Raw genomic sequence first — 26,483 nt, forward strand, 5'->3', positions numbered from 1 at the left:
TTTTATCATAATTTTATAAAGCTCCGTTACATTTATTTCAGATTTTTGAAAATGAAAGACCACGAGTCCCTTTGCAGCATACTTTGTATGTGTAAATCACTGCTGTGCGTACAGTTTAAGATTTCATCAACGCCACGGGTCAATTTGTAAAACGGTTTATCAATGCGGTATCATTCAAACGAAGCCAATCAAAGACTGTCATTCCCTATAAAAAGCATTCATTTAGCATTACTGATTTTATCATAATTTTATAAAGCTCCGTTACATTTATTTCAGATTTTTGAAAATGAAAGACCACGAGTCCCTTTGCAGCATACTTTGTATGTGTAAATCACTGCTGTGCGTACAGTTTAAGATTTCATCAACGCCACGGGTCGATTTGTAAAACGGTTTATCATTACGTTATCATTCAAACGAAACCAATCAAAGACTGTCATTACCTATACAAAGCATTCATGTAGCATTACTGATTTTATCATAATTTTATAAAGCTCCGTTATATTTATTTCAGATTTTTGAAAATTACACACCACGAGTCCCTTTGCAGCATATTTGTATGTGTAAATCACTGCTGTGCGAACAGTTTAAGATTTCATCAACGCCACGGGTCGATTTGTAAAACGGTTTATCAATGCGGTATCATTCAAACGAAGCCAATCAAAGACTGTCATTCCCTATAAAAAGCATTCATTTAGCATTACTGATTTTATCATAATTTTATAAAGCTCCGTTACATTTATTTCAGGTTTTTGAAAATGAAAGACCACGAGTCCCTTTGCAGCATACTTTGCGTGTGTACATCACTGCTGTGCATACAGTTCACGATTTCATCAACGCCACGGGTCGATTTGTAAAACAGTTTATCAACACGTTATCATTCAAACGGAGCCAATCAAAGGCTGTCATTACCTAAACAAAGCATTCATGTAGCACTACTGATTTTATCATAATTTTATATACTTCCATTATATTTATTTTAGGTTTTTGAAAATTACACACCACGAGTCCCTTTGCAGCATACTTTGTATGTGTAAATCACTGCTGTGCGTACAGTTTAAGATTTCATCAACGCCACGGGTCGATTTGTAAAACGGTTTATCATTACGTTATCATTCAAACGAAACCAATCAAAGACTGTCATTACCTATACAAAGCATTCATGTAGCATTACTGATTTTATCATAATTTTATAAAGCTCCGTTATATTTATTTCAGATTTTTGAAAATTACACACCACGAGTCCCTTTGCAGCATATTTGTATGTGTAAATCACTGCTGTGCGAACAGTTTAAGATTTCATCAACGCCACGGGTCGATTTGTAAAACGGTTTATCAATGCGGTATGTTTCAAACGAAGCCAATCAAAGACTGTCATTCCCTATAAAAAGCATTCATTTAGCATTACTGATTTTATCATAATTTTATAAAGCTCCGTTACATTTATTTCAGGTTTTTGAAAATGAAAGACCACGAGTCCCTTTGCAGCATACTTTGCGTGTGTACATCACTGCTGTGCATACAGTTCACGATTTCATCAACGCCACGGGTCGATTTGTAAAACAGTTTATCAACACGTTATCATTCAAACGGAGCCAATCAAAGGCTGTCATTACCTAAACAAAGCATTCATGTAGCACTACTGATTTTATCATAATTTTATATACTTCCATTATATTTATTTTAGGTTTTTGAAAATTACACACCACGAGTCCCTTTGCAGCATACTTTGTATGTGTAAATCACTGCTGTGCGTACAGTTTAAGATTTCATCAACGCCACGGGTCGATTTGTAAAACGGTTTATCAATACGGTATCATTCAAATTAGATCAATCAAAGACTGTCATTACCTAAACAAAGCATTCAAGTAACATTGATGATTTTATCATAATTTGATGAAGCTCCGTTATATTTATTTAAGATTTTTGAAAATTAAAGACCGCGAGTCCCTTTGCAGCATACTGTGCGTGTGTATTACACTGCTGTGCGTACAGTTTACGATTTCATCAACGCCACTGGTCGATTTGTAAATCGGGTTATCATTACGGTATCATTCAAATGAAGCCAATCAAAAACTGCCATTACCTTAACAAAGGATTCTTGTAGCATTACTGATTTTATAATGTATTTTTTTTAACGCTCCGTCAGATTTATTTATGATTTTTTATTATTATACCACAAATGTGGCATCTGAAGAGAAGAAATTGCATTGTGTACTCTAGCTCCCCTAAAGCAATCGCACAACATAGGTAAACAGATTGTCCAAAGGCCCATACTTCGTGTATCGCAAGTTGTATATAAAATAACAAACATGTGAAAATTTAGGCTCACTCGGTCAACGGAGTCGGGAGAAAATAACGGGAAAACACACTCTTGTTTCCGCACGTTTCGCCAAATCGGTTGATCTCGATATCGAGAATCGATAATGGTTTTAATGCATGGTTTTCTCAAAAAATAAAGCATTTCATGAACTACTATTTCAAGGGACGTTTCAACCATTACCTTCTGTAAACCCTGTAAGTTATTTGTAAATCTGTGAGTTTTTAATTTTTGTTCTGTTCAGAAAGTGTCCAATGGCTTTAATATAGGTTTTTAGTGGGTCAATTTCAGCAAATAAGCAGACGATTTACTTTTCCAATTAAAGCTATTGTCTCTCCTGTTCCTTTCAAAATTCCGAATTTTTTCAATCAATTTTGTGTTGAGGCATTCAATTCCTTTAGCACTGAGTTCAAAATTTAGCATTTGACCGAGAAAACAGGTAGGCAACTGTTCCGTATACTTTCTTTTTAATCTGATTTTCTTATTTCCATTACCAGGGTGTGACTTATCGATCCTTTTATTTATAACTAAGATCAAATTCATAAGAAAATGAAGATAAAACCACACGAAACACCCCAGACTGTATGTGGGCTTTCAAAACAAAAGAAAATGAATGTAAGAATGCCTCTCATTCGAAAGCTTCTACACTCGCAAGCTTTGACGCTTTGCACATAGCTCATTTTTCTATGTCATCAACCTATCACACCCCTGCCAGTAGACTTTACATGGGGTACCCATAATTATATCGGTGTTAATTCTTCTTCTTTTTCTCCTTTTTATTTATTTTTATTTATTTATTTATTTGGACTTTATGCCTCTGAAGAAGGTCCTGTTTAGATCGAAAGTTAAGGCCATTTATACCCTAGTCATTGCATATTTTATATATATGTTGTCTCGTGGGTTCAATTTCAGAAAATGAGCAGCCAATTTAATTGTCATGCGTTCGAATTAAAGCTATTTTGCATCTAGGGTTTTCACTGCGTTTCAAATTCAGAATTCGGTCAATCAATTTCGTTTTGAGGCATTCAATTTCCTAGCACACTCATTCTTTTTCATGACACAAAATCATCTTTCAGTTTAGCAAAGCTGGTCCGACAAGAGATTTTCCTGATTTAATCATTTTCAATTCCGTAAAGAGGATTCAAATAAGTACGACTAACGAAATACGAATAAACAGATAATCTGTAAAAGGCAACTGTTTCGTACCTTCACTTTTAAATCAAACGAACCTTATATTTTGAAATTTATGTTTCCAGTAGACTTTACCTGGTGTATTTTTTCGGGAGACCTTAAAAGACCTGAGAATTTGAAGTGTTTGTTTTTTAAATGTTTTTTTATTTATTTTATTATTATTTTTTTTTATATTCACCAACCATCAATCTGCTGGCGTAACAGACATCTTGGCATTATGTTTAAGAGTGCCAACAAAATTAGCCGCATGCCTTTTACATTTGTAAGGAAAGAACAAGTTAACCAGGCGTTTTTAAGATTGCACAAATTCCGGAATTGACTGCCTAAAAATGAAATTGAACGCCTAAAACAAAAAAATGTGAATTTGACTGCAGCTTTGATGAGTTGTTAAATTGAATGATTATTTTGTTAAATGGAATGACGTAAAGTAGATTTGACTAGTCTTAAAAAGAAATTGAATGATCTTTTCAGTAACATTCGATTTCGTGCGAAAAAGATTAGGCTTGTGTTTAAATTGGCTGCTCATTTTCCGAAATTGACCGAGAAAACCTATATTTGTTTTACTTTATTTATTTGTAGGTTTTCTCAGTCAATTTCGGCAAATAAGCAGCCAGAATAACCACCAAGCTATTCTATTTCGCGCAACATAGAATGCTACTAAAAATGGTCGTTCGATTTCGTGTTATGATTAGTCAAATGTAATGTTGCGTCATTAAAATAAAAATAAAAGTGCTTAAGGAATAACTCGACTCAAAACAAAACTGAATGGCCGAATTCTCAATTCTCAACTGGCGGGGAGGCAAACAGCTTTAACATGAGCGCGTGAAAATGAATTTGACTGCTCATTTGCCAAATTTAACCGAGAATCCATCCTATATTTATTCATTCATTTTGTATTTATTTTGGGGGTTGGTGGGGGGGGGGAGGTGTATGTAATGGAAAATGACCAAGACCTACCTCCAAAAAAAAAATTGTGGGACAGATATCTTGGCAAATGTTGTTCAACTGTAATTTTTTGCCTAATGGTAATGTTGCATTCGATTTAACAAAATAATCATTCAATTTAAAATTCATCAAAGCAGCATTCAAATTCTCAGACGCTTCTTGAGGCGGTTGTGTCACGAACAAGAATGACGGTACGCTACATTGAACAGAGTGCTCAAGGAATTTGACTCGACTCAAAACGAAATTAAATGGCCGAATTTTGAATTTGAAACGCAGTAACAACTGGAGAGGCAAAACAGCTTGAATTCGAACGCATGCAAATAAAATTGACTGCTCATTTGCAGAATTTGACCAAAAAACCTAATAATAAAGGAAGCAACTTTTTAACCAAGTGTTATGTTTTACATTGCACAATCCAAAAAATGACTGGCCAAAAATGAGTTTAAATGAAAAGACACACCCTTCAAGAAACTCCAGCGAACTTGAATGCTATCTCTAATGGATGAATTGTTAAGTTTTTGAGTGGTGAAATTTACGAGTATAAACACCATGCACATAACAAAATTAATAGTTTAACTTGCCATTATATTTGAAACTCGAAACTTGCAAATGCTTAAAACAGTTGTTAATTCTTTTCACTGCTTTTATTGTTTTATATTAACAGGTTGTTCTTAAAGCTCATTATACTCGTTTTGCTAAATTCAATAAATGATGTCTTACTCTCATTCACAAGAGAAACAAAACGGCGTGTCTTCAGTTTAAATATAAGTGAAGTTGTTTGTTTCATATTATTTGGAATTGAATACATGCAAACCATTGCTTCCAGTCCATCACCAGCAATCGTTTTCTACATTCGTGTAAGTTGTAGGACGATCAGCGAATGACCATCAAAGGGCGGGTCCTTTCGATGAACTGTTCCACAAATCGTTGGTGAAATCTTAAACTGTGCGCACAGCAGTGTTGTACACACGCACAGTACGCTGCAAAGGGACTCGTGGTCTTTAATTTTCAAAAATCTGACATAAATATAATGAAGCTTTACAAAAACATGATAAAATCAGTAATGCTACATGAATACTTTGTTAAGGGAATGAAAGTTTTTGATTGGCTTCGTTTGAATAGTACTGTGTTGATAAATCGATTTTTCAAATCGGCCCACGGCGTTGATGAAATCGTAAACTGTACGCACAGCAGTGTTAGTGTAGTACACGCGCACAGTATGCTGCAAAGGGACTCGTGGTGTGTAATTTTCAAAAATCTGAAATAAATATAACGGAGCTTTATAAAATTATGATAAAATCAGTAATGCTACATGAATCCTTTGTTTGGTTAATGCCAGTCTTTGTTTTGCATAATTTGAATGATACCGTATTGATAAACTGTTTTACAAACCGACCCGTGGCGTTGATGAAATCTTAAACTGTGCGCACAGCAGTGTAGTACACGCGCACAGTATGCTGCAAAGAGACTCGTGGTGTGTAATTTTCAGAAATCTGAATAAATATAACGGAGCTTTATAAAATTATGATAAAATCAGTAATGCTACATGAATGCTTTGTTTAGGTAATGACAGTCTTTGATTGGCTTCGTTTGAATGATGCCGTATAGATAAACCGTTTTACAAATCGACCCGTGGCGTTGATGAAATCTTAAACTGTGCGCACAGCAGTGTATGGTGTTTACACACGAACAGTTGCCTATTCTGCAACAGGACTCGCATGGTCTTTAATTTTCAAAAATCTGAAATAAATACAATGGAGCTTCATAAAATTATGATAAAATCAGTAATGCTACATGAATGCTTTGTTTGAGTATTGGCAGTCTTTGATTGGCTTCGTTTGAAAAATAACGTGTTGATAAACTGTTTTTACAAATCGACCCGTGGCGTTGATAAAATCTTAAACTGTACTCACAGCAGTGTAGTACACATACAAAGTATGCTGCAAAGGGACTCGTGGTGAGTAATTTTCAAAAATCTGAAATCAATATAACGGAGCTTTATTAAACTATGATAAAATCGGTAATGCTACATGAATGCTTTGTTTAGGTAATGACAGTCTTGGATTGGCTTCGTTTAAATGATAACATGTTGATAAACTGTTTTACAAATCGACCCGTGGCGTTGATGAAATTGTAAACTGTACGCACAGCAGCGATGTACACATGCAAACTTGGCTGCAAAGGGACTCGTGGTGTGTAATTTTCAAAAATCTGAAATAAACATAACGGAGCTTTATAAAATTATGATAAAATCAGCAATGCTACATGAATGCTTTGTTAAGGTAATGACAGTCTTGGATTGGCTTCGTTTAAATGATAACATGTTGATAAACTGTTTTACAAATCGACCCGTCGCGTTGATGAAATCTTAAACTGTGCGCACAGCGGTGTTGTATACACACGAACAGTTGCCTATTCTGCAACAGGACTCGCATGGTCTTTAATTTTCAAAAATCTGAAATAAATATAACGGAGCTTCATAAAATTATGATAAAATCAGCAATGCTACATGAATGCTTTGTTTTGGTACTGGCAGTCTTGGATTGGCTTCGTTTGAATGATAACGTATTGATAAACCGTTTTACAAATCGACCCGTGGCGTTGATGAAATTGTAAACTGTACGCACAGCAGCGATGTACACATGCAAACTAGGCTGCAAAGGGACTCGTGGTGTGTAATTTTCAAAAATCTGAAATAAATATAGCGGAGCTTTATAAAATTATGATTGAATTAGTAATGCTACATGAATGCTTTGTTTAGGTAATGACAGTCTTTGATTGGTCTAATTTGAATGATACCGTATTGATAAACCGTTTTACAAATCGACCCGTGGCGTTGATGAAATCGTAAACTGTGCACACAGCGGTGTACGTTGTTTACACACGCACAGTAGCCTATGCCGCAAAGGGACTCGCGTGCTCTTTAATTTTCAAAAATCTAAAATAAATACAATGGAGCTTTATCAAATTAAGATAAAATGAAATCTTAAACTGTACGCACGGCACAGTGACTTGTCACAGTATATGAAGCAATTTTAGGGGGACTCTCGGTCTTAAATATTTAAAAATCTGAAATAAATACCAGACAGCTTTATAAAAATATAATAAAATCAGCAGAACTAGATGAATCTCTTGTGAACTGAAAGGGAATAGACCAGTCTTTGATTGGCCTTAACTTGAATGATAACGTACGTTCGTGTTGAGAAGTTTTGCAACGTGGAGAGTGATACGTATGTACCCCTGCAGTGGGTCTCATCGACTCGCAACAAGAGAAATTCTGGACGGACTTGGTCAAGTCTAAAAGCGTTCTTACCAGTGTGGTTATTTCGGATCCTTTTCACGTGTAACGATCGACTCCTGGCGTTTGGCCAAAAATACAACTAGAGGGATGCCGCGCTTAAAGGCAGTGGACACTATTGGTAATTACCCGAAATAATTATTAGCATAAAACCTTTGTTGGTGACGAGTAATGGGGAGAGGTTGATGGTATAAAACATTGTGAGAAACAGTTGCCTCTGAAGTGCCATAGTTTTTGAGAAAGAAGTAATTTTCCACGAATTTGATTTCGAGACCTCAGATTTAGAACTTGAGGTCTCGAAATCAACCATCTAAACGCACACAACTTCGTGTGACAAGGGTGTTTTTTCTTTCATTATTAGCTCGCATCTTCGATGACTGATTGAGCTCAAATTTTCACTGGTTAGTTATTTTATGCATTATGTTGAGATACACCAACTGTGCAGGTTAGTCTATTACAATTACCAATAGTATCCACTGCCTTTAAAGACAATGGACACTATTGGTATTGTCAACTCAAAGACTAGCTTTTACATTATTTTGGTGTACCTTAACATAATAAAATAACAAACCTGTGAAAATTTAAGCTCAATCTGTCGTCGAAGTTGCGAGATAATAATGAAAGAAGAAAAAACACCATTGTCACACGAAATGAGTTGTGTGCTTTCAGATGCTTGATTTCGAGACCTCAAATAATTCTGAGGTCTCGAAATCAAATTCATGGAAAATTACTTCTTTCTTGAAAACTACATTACTTCAGAGGGAACTGTTTCTCAACATGTTTTATACTATCAACCTATCCCCATTACTCGTAATACCAAGTGAGATTTTATGCGACTTTGATGTTATAATGAATTATATGTAAATAATTACGTTAAATAATAGGTTTTCGCTTTGGTGCCTGAGTCATAATAGGCGCGCCTACGCAAAGTCCACTTCTGGATGTAAAAGCTGAGGTGAAAACTATAGTTTTAGTGAAGAAACAGGTGGAAATTTGTGCACGGTCACTGATTGAGCGGCGATGGCTTCTGCAGGAGTCCATGGTCTGACTTGTAGACGCACTCTTGTAAAAGCAAGAAGTTTTAGTTGACCATTCAACAAACATGTTTAATTGGGGGAGCACGTAAAACACACTCGAAGGGAGAAAACAGAGCGTCGAGCGCTTAAAAACTTCAGCGTAAAATGTGGCCATATTCTGGCCCGGGGTTGTTGACTTTCAAATTGGTGTACTTTGGATGACAGTGGGCCCTTAAACAATAATATTGTCTTATTTACTGAAAGGTGTGTAGGAAAAAAATCAAGATTTATGACTGGACAGTTGGTTGATTACGCTGGTGTATGTGTTTTGAATTGATGAGGAATAGCTCGACGGGTCCGGGGGCTGCCCATAATAAGTCGAGCAGAAGATTTAATTTCAAGGAAGAACCAATGAATAATTTCCCCGTACACTGTAAAAAGCTGTGAGACTTCTAAAAAATAATGTTCGTGTATTATTTTATTTCTCGCATTTTGCATCTGTACGCTATGTGAGTTTATTATTTTAGTGGGGTAGCCCCTGTAGCTATGCGTCATTCTTAATCGTGTTACATACATCGATGTATGGCAAGCCTTCCTTGAGTTGGTCTATCACAAAACTGGATACAAAAAAAAATTACATCATTTGAAGTGAACAAAAAAGGATAGGCCTAAACTGTACGAAACTTGCATTTCGCTTGCGGCAATCAAAATAACCATCGGTGATGATTTTTTCGTCGGTGGAGTTGGATTCTATGTAAACTTTTTTTAAAAGTTTAAAAATCGTGCACTTTCAGGTTAAAACTACTTTCAGGTTAAAACTACTTTCAGGTTAAAACTACTTTCAGGTTGAAACTACTTTCAGGTTAAAACTACTTTCAGGTTAAAACTACTTTCAGGTTAAAACTACTTTCAGGTTAAAACTACTTTCAGGTTAAAACTACTTTCAGGTTAAAACTACTTTCAGGTTGAAACTACTTTCAGGTTGAAACTACTTTCAGGTTGAAACTACTTTCAGGTTAAAACTACTTTCAGGTTAAAACTACTTTCAGGTTAAAACTACTTTCAGGTTAAAACTACTTTCAGGTTAAAACTACTTTCAGGTTAAAACTACTTTCAGGTTAAAACTACTTTCAGGTTAAAACTACTTTCAGGTTAAAACTACTTTCAGGTTAAAACTACTTTCAGGTTAAAACTACTTTCAGGTTGAAACTACTTTCAGGTTAAAACTACTTTCAGGTTAAAACTACTTTCAGGTTGAAACTACTTTCAGGTTAAAACTACTTTCAGGTTAAAACTACTTTCAGGTTAAAACTACTTTCAGGTTAAAACTACTTTCAGGTTGAAACTACTTTCAGGTTGAAACTACTTTCAGGTTAAAACTACTTTCAGGTTAAAACTACTTTCAGGTTAAAACTACTTTCAGGTTAAAACTACTTTCAGGTTAAAACTACTTTCAGGTTAAAACTACTTTCAGGTTAAAACTACTTTCAGGTTAAAACTACTTTCAGGTTAAAACTACTTTCAGGTTAAAACTACTTTCAGGTTAAAACTACTTTCAGGTTGAAACTACTTTCAGGTTAAAACTACTTTCAGGTTAAAACTACTTTCAGGTTAAAACTACTTTCAGGTTAAAACTACTTTCAGGTTAAAACTACTTTCAGGTTGAAACTACTTTCAGGTTAAAACTACTTTCAGGTTAAAACTACTTTCAGGTTGAAACTACTTTCAGGTTAAAACTACTTTCAGGTTAAAACTACTTTCAGGTTAAAACTACTTTCAGGTTGAAACTACTTTCAGGTTAAAACTACTTTCAGGTTGAAACTACTTTCAGGTTAAAACTACTTTCAGTATGGTTGTTTGTTATCGTTTACCAAATATTTAATCATCGGACTTTGTCTTTAATGTTAATCTCTCGCTCCGTCCTTGTCACAGCTGCCAATTTAGACACGGATACCGAGAACTTTCGAAATCGGCAAATTTTCACAGAAACTCTTCTTATATAGGGCCTACAGTTTGCGATGACCACTTTCGCCAGATTGCATTATCCACACTGCCCGTTTTGTTACATCGCTAGAATCTACATCATTGTCTGACTATAAGGTTTGTATCCCCTGATTATTTTAAACAACACGTTTCACTTAGGTTGCGGTACCCGATGCTTTATGTTAAGGAGAATGAACGAGAAAGTGTAGATTCGTGAATAGAATGTACGAGCCGAAGGCGAGTACATTGTATTCACGAATCTACACTTTAGAGTCTATTATCTGACTTAAACTATTTCCCCCATTGGTTATGTAGCAGTTTCAATGAATTGGAATTCTAAATGTAACAACACAATAGTCTACTTAATTTTGCATACGTTGTCAAACAACGGTTGGTTACATTTTATAATTATTTTACAAAGTATTTGGGCATTCGTTGGTTCATGCAACATTATCGAGTACAACGTCAGTTTGCTCAGCTAGCAATAATATATGTTACTAAAGTGATTTTTTTCAAAAATGTAAAATGTTTTAGTAAATTGAAACTTGGATAACATTATAATTTTCAGCTATGTTTTGTTGCACTTCATGCTATCTTTCAGTTTGGAAAAACAGTAATTTTCAAGTTGAAAAAGTTTGTACGGAATCTACACTCAACTGTAGATTATGTTACGAATCTACATTTAAGTGTAGATTCGTACGAATCTACATTTAAGTGTAGATTCGTACGAATCTACAGTTAAGCGTAGATTCGTAAAAATAATCTACACTTTCAACAATAGAGTAAGGTCACAGAAAAAGTTTAAAACACTCGAACTGCCTCTAGCCACCCCCGGTTGTCAGGTGGTAAGACATCTGCCCTATATAGCAATGCAAAGTCTTCGGCTCGAATCCCATCCGAGTGATTTTCCTGCGGATTTGCTTGTGGAGTATCCACTGCTAAAATACACATCGGTGTAAGGGTGAAAAACATCAGTTTTCACATGAAACTTATATAATTTGTATACACTACACTAGTTTGCCGCCAGCCTCCACGCTGCCATGACTTCCAAGGCTTGTGGTCCGCTTGATGCTCCCCTCTGGGCGGGGAGAATGCAGAGGATCGGTGTGGGGCCGCGTCTGACATTCCAAGCGAATGTGACGTCCCAAGCAGGGCCAACGTCATGGCTCTGCTTACCGTAAGCGAAGCCTTGCGCTTGCGGAAGCAGGGAATTCTATGCTTATACGTCAAGTGTATTTCACGGGTTAGCGGGGAATTTTGACTTCTGCTTGACGTGTTCAAGCGGAGATTGGTGATTGTAAGCGCAGAATTCGGCAGTAAGCAGAGCTATGAATATGGGCCCAGCTCAGCAATTAGGCCTTCTCCTATAACTCGGGCTTGGGCTTCGAGTATTTGGCTATAGTTTTATAGAGCAGTATACACTTTTTGTGCACGATGTTTCAAACATCAATCGGAACCCGGAGCCCAAGCCCAAAACCACGTTTTGGTAAAATCCCTAGATAAACTCTTCATGCCCTATATTCGGATCTCGTATTCATTTCAATTTCAATGAAACTTGATGTTTACATCACAGAGATTACTCATCTGCGAATAATGTTCTATCTTTACAGCTTTTATACACGACGAAAACGGTGTATTGTGGTTGATCACCTCTCTCCACTCTTTAAAATGATCTTAGTAATATTTTAGATTTGTGTATTCTCTTCCAGTAAAGAAACATCATCTTCAAGCTTCCTCCATCATCATCAGTCATGAGGATTCTGGTGTTATTCGTTTGCTGCATCTCCATGGCCGTAGGTAAGACATTATCATATTGTGTATATTTTTACTACTTTTAAACTAGTTTATATCCTGCAAACAAAATTGGTTGTTGAAAATCTAATGACTGCCTCGGTATCCGTACACTTTAGAAACAAGTGTTTAGGTTCTAAACACTTTTTGGACATTCTCATGTAACCTATTTGAACGCGTAAAAGGGTAATAAAAACGTTGTGTAGGGCACATGAGTTGTGTTGTAAAGCAGTGGTTTTCGCCCATTTTTTTTTTTTTTTAGTAAAAGGCAAAATGCTCTTTTAACAAATCACGCACTGATTAAAGAACAATTGGATTTGAAAGACGACAGCCAACCTCAATTCTGAATCCATTTTATCCACGGACCCGGAAACTTGCTTCTTTTTACACGAGGTCCAATTCAGCGCACAACTTTGTACTTAAACGTAATTATTTAGGCCTTCGAGTTGCGCCCGAATTATCGCAAAATATTCACGCACGTAATTTACGTATTAATTATACAAGATTTCAGCGGTGTCGAAAATATTTACGTAAACAACCCCAATTTGCAAACATTTGTGGGTATAATTACGTAAGTGTTTGCGGTTTGGGCTCTAGTTGAATTGTGAACATTTACGTGTTGTTGGGTGTTTTTTCTTTCAGCATTTGTTCCCGGCCGTCGCAGCTCCCGGAGTCTGATCGTTGGGGGCGATGAATCCCCACCGGACAGCCGTCCATACCAGGTATCTGTTCTCCAGAGCAATGACGGGGAAGATCAAGTTTGTGGAGGCACACTCGTTCACCCAGAATGGGTGGTAACAGCATGTCACTGCAGCGTGTGAGTTAATAATATTAATAACTTGTTCTTTGTAGCGCATTTTCACGATAACGTCTAAAGTGCACTAATAACGTTCGTGCCCTGGTCTTTGGACCACTAGAGCATTCCTTCAATCTTTCTCAGCTCCCTGGGAAGTTTACATCACTAAGCTGCCGTATGGCTCTGAGTGGTTTTGTCAAACACAATGGGTGCGTTCGTTTAGCTTCCCTGGGTCGACCCCGGTCTGCCCCGGTACGTTCGAATAACTTTGATGGGTCAGCCCCCAGTGCCCTGCTTGTGGAGTGGGTCACTTGGGGGTGACCTGATGTGCAAGCCGTCACCACGAGAGGGCGAGTGTGATCGTTCGATTAGCTCTTGTCAGTGGCTCACCTGAGTGAGCACTGCGGGGTCGACCCAGAGAAGCTTATCGAACGCACCCAACATCAACCTCGCAGGTACCAATTTATAACGATGGGTAAAGAAAAGCAAATATAGTAAGCACCTTGCTCAAGGACACAAGTTAGTGCAATGACCGGGATTCGAACCCATGACTTCCATGCACCAGAAATTGAATTCATGCTCTTAACCATAGACTTTGATCGGGCACTTTTGGCTAGAAAAGCGTTTTGTACTTTATGAAATATGACTGGAAAGGTATATGGGGCTATAGAATCACATTCTCAAAGGAGGCCAAGGGACACCCAGTCCTACGCAGCTAAAGTAAGTAAGATTCACATAAACCACTTGAAGTTTTCTGGGTTTGTTTAAGTTTCATGACAGGACATGGTCCGCTAGTTAATAGAACAAAAAATATAGACTCCACAAAATGGCGGACCTTACGTTCCGCTATCACGCACGTTGTATTTTCACAGACAAGTTTTTCGGTTGTTTTAACTACTTTTCACTAATCACAACACACTCACTTTTAGTTGTTTTGTGCACGAATTACTCATAGAATAGATACAATTCCAAACGGCACATTGATGAGAGATTTAAAGTTGCATGCTCAAATTATTTTAAATTGTGATGGGCCTATAGACGAAGTGTCCTCTGACGTCATTCGAAAACCATAACCAGATGATTCGCGCGCATACCGCCGGGCAAAACCTTTGAGTTTTGGCAGCCAGCTAGAGAGTACATGCAATCCATGACTATTAAACAGCCAATAAGGGATGATCTCAAATAATATAGATATCACAGTTTTCTGATAAGTGCGGTCCATAGGAAACATTAAACAAATATAACGAGTGTCCTACCTCACGTTAAAACATGGTAAAATGGTTTTTTTTTTCAAGAACGCTCCAAGCCAAATTTCTGAAAAATGCGGGGTCAAAATAAACCCGCGCGACAAAGGAATCGTGACGTCAGTGGCGGCTATTTGATGTGGAAAATAGCGCCCTCAGTTTGCTAAAGCTGGAGAACTGTGTTCAAACCTAATTAGGGGAAAATCGTCACTGGCGTCAAGGGGTCATTGTAATAGATAAGCCGTTTTTTACTCTCGGCTGAAAAAGCCGCGCGGCCGGGTGCATTTCTGACTCAAATTGCAAATTTTGAGAGTAAAATTGTTATTATTAACCGGTATCTACGATGTATAGATTTGGCCATAAAAGTAATAGTTGAAATATTTAGATTTTTCTTTGTTGGCTGTATTAAGCAATTGAGGCCAGTTCCAAGGGGGTCTATCTGTTTATTTTTGTGTCTTTATCCATTTCTATGTTCCGGATGATGACAGTCAATTGGACGTCTGGGTTGGTGTTGGCTTCCAAGATTTGAGAGACACGGCGGCAGATGGCGCCAGTATCATCAAAGGGGAATGGGTAGACCACCCCTCCTTCGATATCTCCACTTTCGACTTTGATATCGCTCTGATCAAACTGGATGCACCTGCGGTACTCTCACCAAGAGTTCAGACTATTCAAATCGCAGCTGCTAACAGTGATGTTGCGGCGGGAACCAGTCTGTTGGTCAGTGGATGGGGTAAACTAAGTGGTAGGTTTGAAGATGCTCGGGTCCAACTGTAAAATGTGATAGTCTTATTTATAACACCCTTACAAATATTCTGCCTTTTCATTAGTTTAGAGCGCGTCACATGATGTGTCTTAGTTTTACTAGAAACGGCGGCCGTGTGATAGTGCATCGTTTGCCGTGTGATAGTCCGACGACTATCACGACTATCAAACGGAGTGCCGTACCCAGACGTCTTTTTTTACCCACCTCGAACCCAATCAGTTGTGCATCTGTGTATTTGAAACGCGCGTACGAACGTTACGTGTACGAGGACGATTAATAGTCTGTTGTGGTGTTATAAAACAAATATTTGTACTCGTGCCATGGTTAAAACTCCGACTCCCTCGTCACTCTCCGGACCGTTCCATTTTCCCTCGGCTGCACCTCGGGAAAAAAAGAAACGCTCCGGGGATCACCTCGGGAGTCGTAGTTTTAACCATAGCACTTGAAGCAGTCAATATTTGTATATTAAAGGGTATGTAAACGGTTGGTCTCTGAAAATAAATTGCATCAACAACTTACTTGGTAAGAAGTGCAGCAGTTTCGGATAGAAATGCATTTTGAGAAACCTTTCACTTGGAAGCACTGCGCTTATGGAAAAAAGTATTACTTGTTGTCCCCCAATATTTTGAAAACGAGGTGTAACACTTCCCTAGTGTTTTACAATAGCTGATTATTCTCTCTGAATTTCGGCAATACCCTCCCCTACCCATGTCTCTTTGGCGACGCAACTAACCTGCGTTCAATTTCATAGAGCTGCTAAGCACCAAAATTTGCTAAGCATGAAATTTCTTCCTTGATAAAAAACAGGATTACAAACCAAATTTGTATTTGTTGCAGTTTGCTTGAGTACTGGTATTCAGCTGTTGTTTGCTTATCCTGAAAATCATGTGGAAATTTGGTTAGTAATCCTGTTTTAAACAAGGAAGACATTTCATGCTTACATTAAATTGTGTGCTCAGCAGCCCTTTGAAATTGGGCCTTGTACTGTGTTATGTGTGTAATGTTGTGAAATTGGCGATGAATACATCACAACATTTTGGTGTTTTTTACCGCAGATGGTGGAGACAGGACTAAGGAACTTCGACAGGTCGCTGTGGATGCTTTGAGCAGAGCCACGTGCACGAATGACTACGCTGGTGTAAATGCGGTTACAAACAACATGATCTGTGCCTCAGGTGTTGGCAAAGATGCCTGCCAGGTAAATGTGTAACCAAACCAAAACTAGACTGTAACTACTAGACTGTACCCAAAAAGTAACTAGACTGTTACCAACAAGTAACTATAGACTGTACTGTCACCAAAAAGTAACTAGACTTTAACCAAAAAGTAACTAGACTGACCCAACAAGTAACTAGACTGTACTGTCACCAAAAGTAACTAGACTTTAACCAAAAAGGAAATAGACTGTAACCAACAAGTAACTAGAAATAACTAGACTGTTAACCAAACAGTATAACTAGACTGTAACTAGTTTGTAACCGTCTGTTTTCACTTTAGTTTGATAGCGGCGGCCCAGCTGTCAGCGGTTATGACGAAGATGCACACGTGGATGGAGTGACACTTGAAGGCATTGTGAGCTGGGGCTGGGGCTGTGCAAATCCGAACTATCCCGGGGTCTACACGCGTGTGTCTGTCTTCTGCGATTGGATAAATACAGCGACAGGGGGTGACGTCATGTGCGGTTAATTCGCCGTATTTTTGACCACGTGGGGGCGTATGTTGACATAATTTCAAGTATCGAGAATTGACCACATGGGGGCGTTTGTGTACCAATTTCAAGAGTGAAGATAAACCAACTAAACAGATGTGTTTTGTTTTCTTGTTGCTGTTACTATTATGTTGATGAATTGCTCATTTGGTGCAGTTTTGTTTTACATACTACAGTTAATTAAACAGTTCAAGATGAAACAGTGATGTGATGCAAAAGATTCCCTAATGAAAGCGCCCTCATGTGGTCAAAAATGGTTATTTCAACGTCCTATTATTCTACAAACCATTTCGACATTTTGTTTTTAAAATACTACTGACCGTGTGCACTACACGACTTCATTGTAAAATAGCAGATGTACAATGTATAACTCCTTACCCAGGTCGTATGAAAAGTGTTGTGCGTTTTGATTCGTATACGTCCAAATAAAAACTAATCATTGAGATTATTGTGCTCCTGTCTTAACATCAACAGTTGATAAACTTGTTCATTTGGCTCTATACAACTTACTTTATCTTTCTGTGACCTCCTGAGTCATAGAAAGAGATTAAACCATGGACACTCCACAAGAATTAAGGTTTCTGACCAAAGTATGATGTCACAATACAACGCAACACATACTCTACTATGGTGCCACCGGCTACCCATGTCCACATACTTTTTAGCAGCTTGTGAAATTGAGCCTACTAGGGACATACAGAATTTATCTAAAATGGGTTGGTCTAGTGCAAAAACTATCCGTCAAAATGTATTTATACAGCAGTATGGGCCTACAATCCCGGCCAAAATGTTTGGGCCACCCGTTCATAACGTTATATAAAACAATCCCCTGTCCACTTCCCATTGACAATAAACAATAAACAATTTGTCCCCCATCCCGCTTAATGTTGACTGTAACGCAGAAGAAGATTGGCAATTGAAACCACCATTAAAAATGTGGGTAGGGGGCGGCCAACGAGATATTTCCGGGATTGTATGCCTATGTATAATTTGAATGCTCGATTGTGATATGAAACAGTTGCAGTTCTGAATACGAAGTCATTATAAGAATAGAGAGTATCTGAACAATAATGTTTCACTGTTTGAAGAGTCCTCCTTTCATTCATTGCTTTTCCAAGTTGTAATGCCCTGAATGAGTTGAACGTCCTTGCTATTCTATACTGGACCATTCCATATTATTAAAGGGTTCACCAAACTATCCACTGGGTTCAGTTCCAAGGTTGTGTGGTTATTTTTTGTAAGCAGGGAAAAACCAACAACCATGTGTACACTACCTGCTCATGGCTTAGCATCATCGTCAACACAACCCACACACATCAACCATATTTTGCTAAAATAGAACATCTCATGCATCTGTTTTATAATGGGTGCGTTCGTTTAGCTTCCCTGGGTCATCACCGGTCTGCCCCGGTGCGTTCGGATAGCTTTTGACGTCATTCCAGGGGCTCACCCAGGCCAGCCCCATTGTCCTGCTTGTGGAGTGGGTCACTTTGGGGCTAGTCTAAGGTAAACGATGTCACCACGAGAGCGGTGAGTGCGGTCGTTCGTACACACACATACATTAGGTATTTTTTATTGCAGTCTTTTTATTAATGCAATGGTTTTTCTTCTTCAATGCCAACAGTATGTTTAAAATTAAAATAATTCAAAATTAAACCTTCTGACGAGGACGTACTGATTACAATCCTATTTGCAGATCACACCCAAATTCAACAACCTGGTCATACGTTTATTAAAAAGATACACATTAGTTGGGAAACATTCTTAGTTGGTCACAACCAACCAAAAATTGAGTTCGTCTCGAACGCTCAAATCGAGTATACATGTACATGATGTACCCGTGTGAGGTACATTGACGTTGCCAGCGCTAGGCTAAGCAAATACATGACAAAAAGAGGTAAAGTAGAATGTGAGGTTATACTTCATCGTTTTTCACGATTAAAAAAAGTATGTGTGGTATCTTTTGACGAGCATTTTAGAAATGGAAAAAACACAGCGCAAAAATAACGCGTTAGAACATTTTAGTTTTTAAATTCATATTCATAGTCCACAACCGAACAGTCAAAACTATAATCCCAACACAATGGACATTAATCCGATTATAGCCCCTTTGTTCGGACTCCGGACGACTAGACAAGCTCAGCGCACTGAAGCGTTTGAAGAACCTATCCCCCAATCGTCTCACAACCGCTGCTGAATCGTTTGCTACTGTAATCGTTTGACAATCGTGGATGATTGCCGAACCGGCCCTAAATGGACCGCGCGCCTTAGGCTTGTCAGGGGCTCACCCTAGTGAGCACCGCGGAGTAGACCCAGGGAAGCTAAACGAACGCACCCATTAATGCTTAGTGGCGTCATCTTTCCTGGGGAAAAATACTGCAGTGTAAGGGTGCAGGAAAATCGATCGACGCATGCGCCAAACTGAAGTAGTCTCCGTCGTGTAGAGAGTTGGAAACGCTATTTTGGTGAAACAACGTTCGGTCTGTACATGTCTTTTGTACACGTTGTATGGTGAGGGAGTCTTGTGATAGACTTGATTCAAGCCCCGTGCTCGTGCGAGAGATCCTAAAAATAATATCCTACTTAAAATGTAGCAAATTGTCAAAGACCAATCTTCTCACTTGTTGTATTTCAACATGCATAAAATAACCTGTGAAAATTTGAGCTCAATTGATTGTCGAAGATGCGAGATAATAATGAAACAAAAAACACCCTCGTCACGAAAGGTTGTGTGTTTTCTGATACTTGACTTCGATACCTCAAAATCCAATTCTTAGGTCTTGAAATCAAGTAGAAAATTACCTCTTTCTCGAAAACTATGTTTTCAGAGGGAGCCGTTTCTCATAGTGTTTTATACTTCCAACATCTCCCAATTATTTGGTTTTATGCTAATTGTTTTTTGAGTAATTACCAGTAGTGTCCTGCCTTCAAGGGAAGTAAATATTATCAGGGATATGATGTTTCTCGAGAAAATGTAGATTTTTGTTGTTGAAGGAATATTATATGAAGTAGGCTAACTTTTCCACGGTACATTTGTGCGTCCGTGATTGCAGAGGAAAACGAGAGCACTCGCTTCAAAATGAAATAAACTAGAAAGTGGACATCTTCGGTAATGGTTAAAGATCAGTTTCTCACTTGGAGTATCTCAACAAATGCATAAAATAACAAACCTGTAAAAATTTGAACTCAATTGGTAATCGAAGTTGCGAGAGAATAAATGAAGAAAAAACACCCTTGTGGCACTAGTTGTGTGCTTTCAAAAGCTTGAATTTGAGACCTCAGTTGGTGTCTCGAATTTACACAGGGCTACAGATGATTTCACTCTTCCCCTTATAGACAAATATTTTAGTGAGGAATTACTTCAGAATGTATTATACTATCAACAACTCTCCATTCCTCGTTACCAAGTTTTTGACCTAACAATTTTTTGAGTATGTCCACTGCCTTTTAGAATCCTTTATAAAAAGACAACACTAACGGCTTGGAGACAGACACGGTTCGTCGGTGAATTATTTCCACAACTTTATTTCAAGTCAAGATCTACAGGTAGTGTATTATTAATTCAACAGTATACATTTTATAGGGGTTGCGTTTATTTAACGGGAGACTTTGGAACGCTAGGTGGCAGCAGCTTAACCAGATCAATTTCCATTGTCTACGTAGACTGGTATTTGTTTTTCAGAACCAGTGATTTCATGGGATACAATGATTTCATTGGATAAACACCTGCATGTGATGTAATCTTTCCATATCTGTTTTTTATTTGTCCGAGTTGACGTTTGACAGCTGCACTTGCGGTCGTCTTCTTATGAATCTACGTGAAAGTTGCAAATGGACCGGGATTGACCTAGGCTAGAGGTCACTCTCTGACGTTTTTCACGAAGTGTGACGTCAGATGTTTAGGCTTGTTTAACGTTGTTCCCAGGACGCCCCATTACTGAGAACAATGGTTTTTACCTGGTAAGTCTGCTGCCACCAAGCGTCATAAAAGCCCCCCATTCACATTACTTTTTAAAGAACAATTATATCCAACCTCATCCGTCTTCATATTAATTTGGGCATTTATTATTACTGATTGTGACGATTCTTTTGAATGTCTATTTTAATGGTACGATCACAAAAAAATGGACAACATGTCAGTAACAAGTCTCTGCAACGAAAGTCATAAGAACGCTTATGCTCATTGGCTAAATTTCCCTTGCACATTACAATGGTCGTGGTTGTGACGTCACTCTTACTTAGACGTGCATGAACTGCACCACATACGGTCTTTAGAACCCATTGGTTGTTTATAGGATGTATCATTCACCTTGCATGACATACTGTTAGTTCATTGAAACCTAATAGTCCGGTGCGTTTTGGCGGCTGTAATGTGACTCATTGGTCTTTGACCAGTGATTATAACTTCAAACTATAAACTGTAAATTCAACTAAAAACACATTGTTAATTTTGGTTTTTACCCATAATTTATTATAATAATTTTTTGAACTTTTATTGCGCTCTCTCCAGGACCAGCCTGTTCGAGTGCGCATAAAACACAATTCCAGTAAGAAAATTAAATTTAACCAATACACCGACGTGTGTAACCACTGTATACTCTGTACTTTCCCGGGTCCTGAGAATAAGAAGAAAAAACAGGCATATTTAATCGTCAACTCGGGCCTAGGCCAAGTCTTCAAAAAGGAACCCGGATGTGACTTAATTGAAGAAAAAGGAGATAGATTTAAGAGCAAGCGACGTCACCTTCCGACATGTTACTTATCCAATCACAGTACTTTGATATGCGGGTGTAGACGCCTGGGTAGACGGGGTCTGCACATCCAAAGCCCCAGCTTACGATCCCTGCTAAGGTCACTCCATTCACGTGCATATTCTCGTTATAACCAATGACGGCAGGGCCACCGCTATCATGCTGCAAACAAAACACAAGCAACTTATTCAATTATTTAAACAGTAGCTTTTACAATTGTTTAAGTGACCCTTTCAGCTACTGCTGCTGGTCATTTTGTTTGTATCAATAAATAATAAATAATTACTTCACCGCAGTTAAAAATTTACTTTCCAGGCAATCATGAAACTAGTATGAAATAATGCCAGACCCGTTTAATGATAAAATTGCATTGCCCAGTTACCAGTTATTTTGCTTATCACTTTTTATGGTGGTTACTCTTGTAATTGTATGTAGTACTTATAACAAACAGTTGTTGATGTTTTTAATGTGTCATCGTTTTAATGTATTGAATAACCCTTTTGGGGATCTAATAAAGAATTAATTGAATTGAATTGAATTCGCCCCCACCTTAATATCGGAAGAAGAAAAGTCCGCCCACCCCCTCCCCTCAAAAAAGAAACAATTAAATAATCGCAAAATGGACCAAGAGGCTCCCAATATTTTATGTTCTTATTCACACGGTGATTCCGCGGAAGTCATTGGGCAAAACTTCCGCTTGAGGAAGATTTTGTCGGCAAAATGTAGCATTGTTGGTCAAGATTTTGCAAGGGACCTTGGTGACTACAAAAAATGTTGTCGAGATACATTTTTGTAAAAAAGACCTTAATAAAATTGAGCAAGGGAGACTTGCTAAATTGCTCTCGTGTGAAAGGGGTTGAAGTATGTATTTGACGCCTATGTGGATTAAGGGTTTTCTGTATTTTTTTTGTAATTCTTTATATTTTTAGATTCGCAAGCCGAAGTGAATTTCACTGTATATGTATATACATATATGTATGACAATAAAACAATTGAATTTAATGAAGTGTACTGTTTTATAATACAACTTTTTGGAATACTTACCGCGCAGCTGTCTTTACCAACCGCTGCAGCACAGAACATGTTACCGGAAATCGGAGCACCAATGGGCGTATAAATATTGTTGCAATCCTTTCTTTTAACTGCCGTTACAACAACCTGTCGTAGAACCTTAGATGGGTGGGCGTCGTCCGCTGCAACATTAAGACAATATTGATCATGGTGTCTTAACCTTGTACCTGAATGTCAGTAACGGATTCATTATGGAAACCTTAAATCAAGGACAGAAATATTGCTACGAAACTGCTTTCGCTTACTGGAGTTTGGCTGGCTGTCAAATTTTGTTCATTAACATTTTAAGGAGGACTAAAAACTTCACGAAATATACCTGCTAAACGTGCACATAAGCCTTTACCAATACCCTAAATCTGCTGCTCAACTTGCTGATGAACAATCTGGGAAAATTTGTCTGCTTGTAACCTTAATTTAGTGTGTCATGATTATGCTTAAAGGCACTGGACACTATTGGTAATTAATAATAGCATAACAACTAAACAAGCAATGGAGAGCTGTTAATAGTATAAATCATTGTGAGAAACGGCTCCCTTTAAAGTAACGTAGTTATTGAGTAAAGAGGTAAAGTCTCACTTATATTAAAATACTTCAGGCATGAAGCCTTTTTTAGACATCTGAAAGCACACCATTTGTTTTCTTTTCTTTTTTCTCTTGCAACTTCGGTTGACCAATTGATTCCAAATGTTCACAGACTTATTATTTTATGCATAATGTTGTAATACACCAAGTGAAAATACTGGTCATTGACAAACGTGTCCAGTGTAGCTAAAACAAATTGGGTCTAGTTTACACTTACGACTAAGTTTTCCCCAGTCGCTGATCAGTATATCGGTACCCGACGCAACATCACTGTCAGCGCTCACAATTGGAATGGGCTGCACCTTGTTTGAGAGCACTGCAGGTTGGTCCAGCTTGATCAGCGCGATATCGTGGTCTCCAGTTCCCGTTGGGTCAAATTTGTCATGTTTTATCCATTGGCCTGTGATGATAGTAGCGCCATCTGCCGCCGTGTCGCGTAGGTCGTGGAAGCCAACACCTACCCACACATCATTTAGTGGACTATTCATTATTGACGGGGAAAAAAGGTCCACATAAGAACAGTAAGTTTGATCATGTTTATTACATAGGTATAAGTAAGATTTTAAACTTTGCATGGTGGAAGTATAACTTCTCTGTTCTTTCTTTATGGACCTCCCCTACTATTATTTAGTTCTGCTAAGTAGTTTTTTTTTACATTGTACATGCACTACCCAATGGTACGGAAAATAAACCTGAACCTGAACTGAAAGAGGTTGCGGTAACACCATGTGGTATCTCTCCAGTATGCTCTGACCGACTTCATCAGAGCATACTGTTTCGAAACGTTGAGTGGTTAACCAGTGGTTCTTTTCAGAACCAAGTTACATCACTAAGTTAAAGGAACCAATTTGCCTCGACATTGCGTGCTTTCTCTTTTACCTCGTCGACTATCACGGTCGGCCATTAATTATTATTTGACTCCCATAAATTGCCGACCGTGTTAGTTCGCAAAGCAAAAGGAAACCACGCAATTTCGAGGCAAATTTGTGTGTATCATTTTATTCTACTTTTAAAACATCTTTCCAACCATATGCATTTTATAACAAACGGTTACAAACGGTTTTTAAAGACCAACTCGTCTGATCCAAGGCAATGTTTCCTTCAACTTTTAGGCAGAAGAGCATCACGTGACGAACGCTCCAATCTCTTTTCTACTGTTTATAATTATATAGTTTATGATAAAGGAGTTAGTGCCTGGACGCTTCAGAGCTTTACGGGTCTGTCCGTATCCTAAACCGATGATGACGTCACACACTAAGGCTCGCCGATCTCGCATTCATTTCGCAGTCAAATTCTACGTACACGTATACATACAAAACATGCATGTGCACGATGTAATAAGTACATGTTGTATCCAATTATATCACTGGTTCTGTAATAACCAATACATGTCTTTATCCTTGCCAATAAAGACAGGGGACCAGTTTAGTCTGGTCACTAGTGCAGCAGTGGGGCGCCCACTCGTGAAGATGTGCATGTTTATTGGTTCATTCTCGTTTTATTGCGGCAGAATGAGAGAAAAAATAACGTTTATAAACAAAAACTAAGTGAAGTGCCAATGGTTTCTTATGCTGTTCGTGTGAAAGAATAAATTCAGGACTGGTATAATACGAAGGTATCTTTTCGAAGCATCTGTTGTTAACTTACCCAACGCAGTGAGCTGCCGACAATACCCACTCCGGGTGAACAAGGGTACCACCACACACCTGACCTGCGGCATCGTTAATAATGCTAATAATATTGCTACCTGGTACGGGCGACTATTCATCGGGGACTCCACTCCTCCAACGATCAGAGTCTGGGAACCGAGGAGACGGCTCGGTGAAAACCCTGATTGATTAAAACAAAAACAAATCGAAGTACAGTTTATTATATTTAAAGAAAGGCTCATCATTTCCCCTGGGCCAAAACGACCACAAAAGGAAGAAGAAGAAGAAAAAAAACGACGGGCCAGATAATTGCGATGAAAAGAAAACGAATATTAAAAAGGTTCGACCCCCCCCCAGAAAAAAAATAAAAAAAAAAATAGAAAAAAAAAATAAATATGCGACTAAAAATATGCAGAAAGAAACCCTGGAAAAGGCAAGGTGGACCAATACAATAATTCCAATATTTTTGCAGTGGGGCCTACCGTTTTAAGCAGTAACCGTAAAATTTACGGGTGTTTTACCAAAAGTCAGCAAAACCTACAGACCTACTCAATAGAGTCAATAGCCAGGAAACTTACTCTCAGGAAGAGCAATAACACAAGCTAAATGGCATTGGGCTGGAGACACTAGCCCGAGGAAATGACAACATATGGACAACAAGAATTATGGATTGGCAACCAAGGACAGGGAAAAGGAAAAGAGGTAGACATAGAAGAAGATGGAGAGATGACATCTGGGTTGATGGAGAAACAACATGGACCAGCAGCCGATTCCACGAGACGCTAGGATTAATCCTTTCACGAGTTAGGACGAGTAACCCGTTCTTACTTAGGATGGCTTCAATGCGTCCTAAGTATTTAGAAACGGAACTTAACTCGTCTTATAAGTTCTAAGATTAATCCTAAGTTAAGAAGACTTTGGTGAAATCGACGGCTGAACTGCAAGAAACACAAACGAATGGCGTTCACATGAAGAGGACTACATCCAATATTGAACTCACAGTCTTAATGATGATGATGGAATCGGGAGTGAAAATTTAAATAACAAACATTTTGTTACTTCAAACCTCTAACTTTGTTAGCATTAGGAGGCCTACCTACTGTCATGACTTTCCGACTATTTAATCCACCCCAAACTGAGAGTAAAATTATATACAACTGACAATCTTCCATTGAGTTATCTCAAACCTCCTCATCTTACTGTCTGTACTCACCTAAAGCCATGGAGAGGCTGGCGAGAAACACTGTGACTCTCATTGTGCTAGTTTGATGAGAGGAAACTCAACGGCTGACCAGTGTAGATTGTCCAGCGATGACTTAGAAAACAACGCAAATGTTCTCCTTTTTAAAGCCCCCATGGCAACGGATGGAAATGT

General features: G+C 38.2%; 2 protein-coding genes across 2 annotated transcripts; one reads left to right on the forward strand and one right to left on the reverse strand.

Moving 5' to 3' along the window:
• Positions 1–10,730: 10,730 nt before the first annotated feature.
• On the forward strand, positions 10,731–17,500 carry LOC117302707 (trypsin alpha-3-like). The gene is made up of 6 exons (XM_033786705.1): positions 10,731–10,867; positions 12,460–12,547; positions 13,184–13,358; positions 15,070–15,326; positions 16,403–16,545; positions 16,845–17,500. The coding sequence occupies exons 2-6, from the start codon at positions 12,502–12,504 to the stop codon at positions 17,031–17,033; spliced, it is 810 nt and encodes a 269-aa protein (XP_033642596.1). The 5' UTR covers positions 10,731–10,867; positions 12,460–12,501; the 3' UTR covers positions 17,034–17,500.
• Positions 17,501–21,779: 4,279 nt separating this feature from the next.
• Positions 21,780–26,364, reverse strand: LOC117302588 (mite allergen Der f 3-like). The gene is made up of 5 exons (XM_033786563.1): positions 26,322–26,364; positions 25,107–25,289; positions 23,677–23,916; positions 22,851–22,999; positions 21,780–21,968 (listed from the first exon to the last, which is right to left on the reverse strand). The coding sequence occupies exons 1-5, from the start codon at positions 26,362–26,364 to the stop codon at positions 21,780–21,782; spliced, it is 804 nt and encodes a 267-aa protein (XP_033642454.1).
• Positions 26,365–26,483: the final 119 nt, after the last annotated feature.

This window comes from Asterias rubens, chromosome 18 (assembly GCF_902459465.1).
Source record: "Asterias rubens chromosome 18, eAstRub1.3, whole genome shotgun sequence".
NCBI lineage: Eukaryota > Metazoa > Echinodermata > Asteroidea > Forcipulatida > Asteriidae > Asterias > Asterias rubens.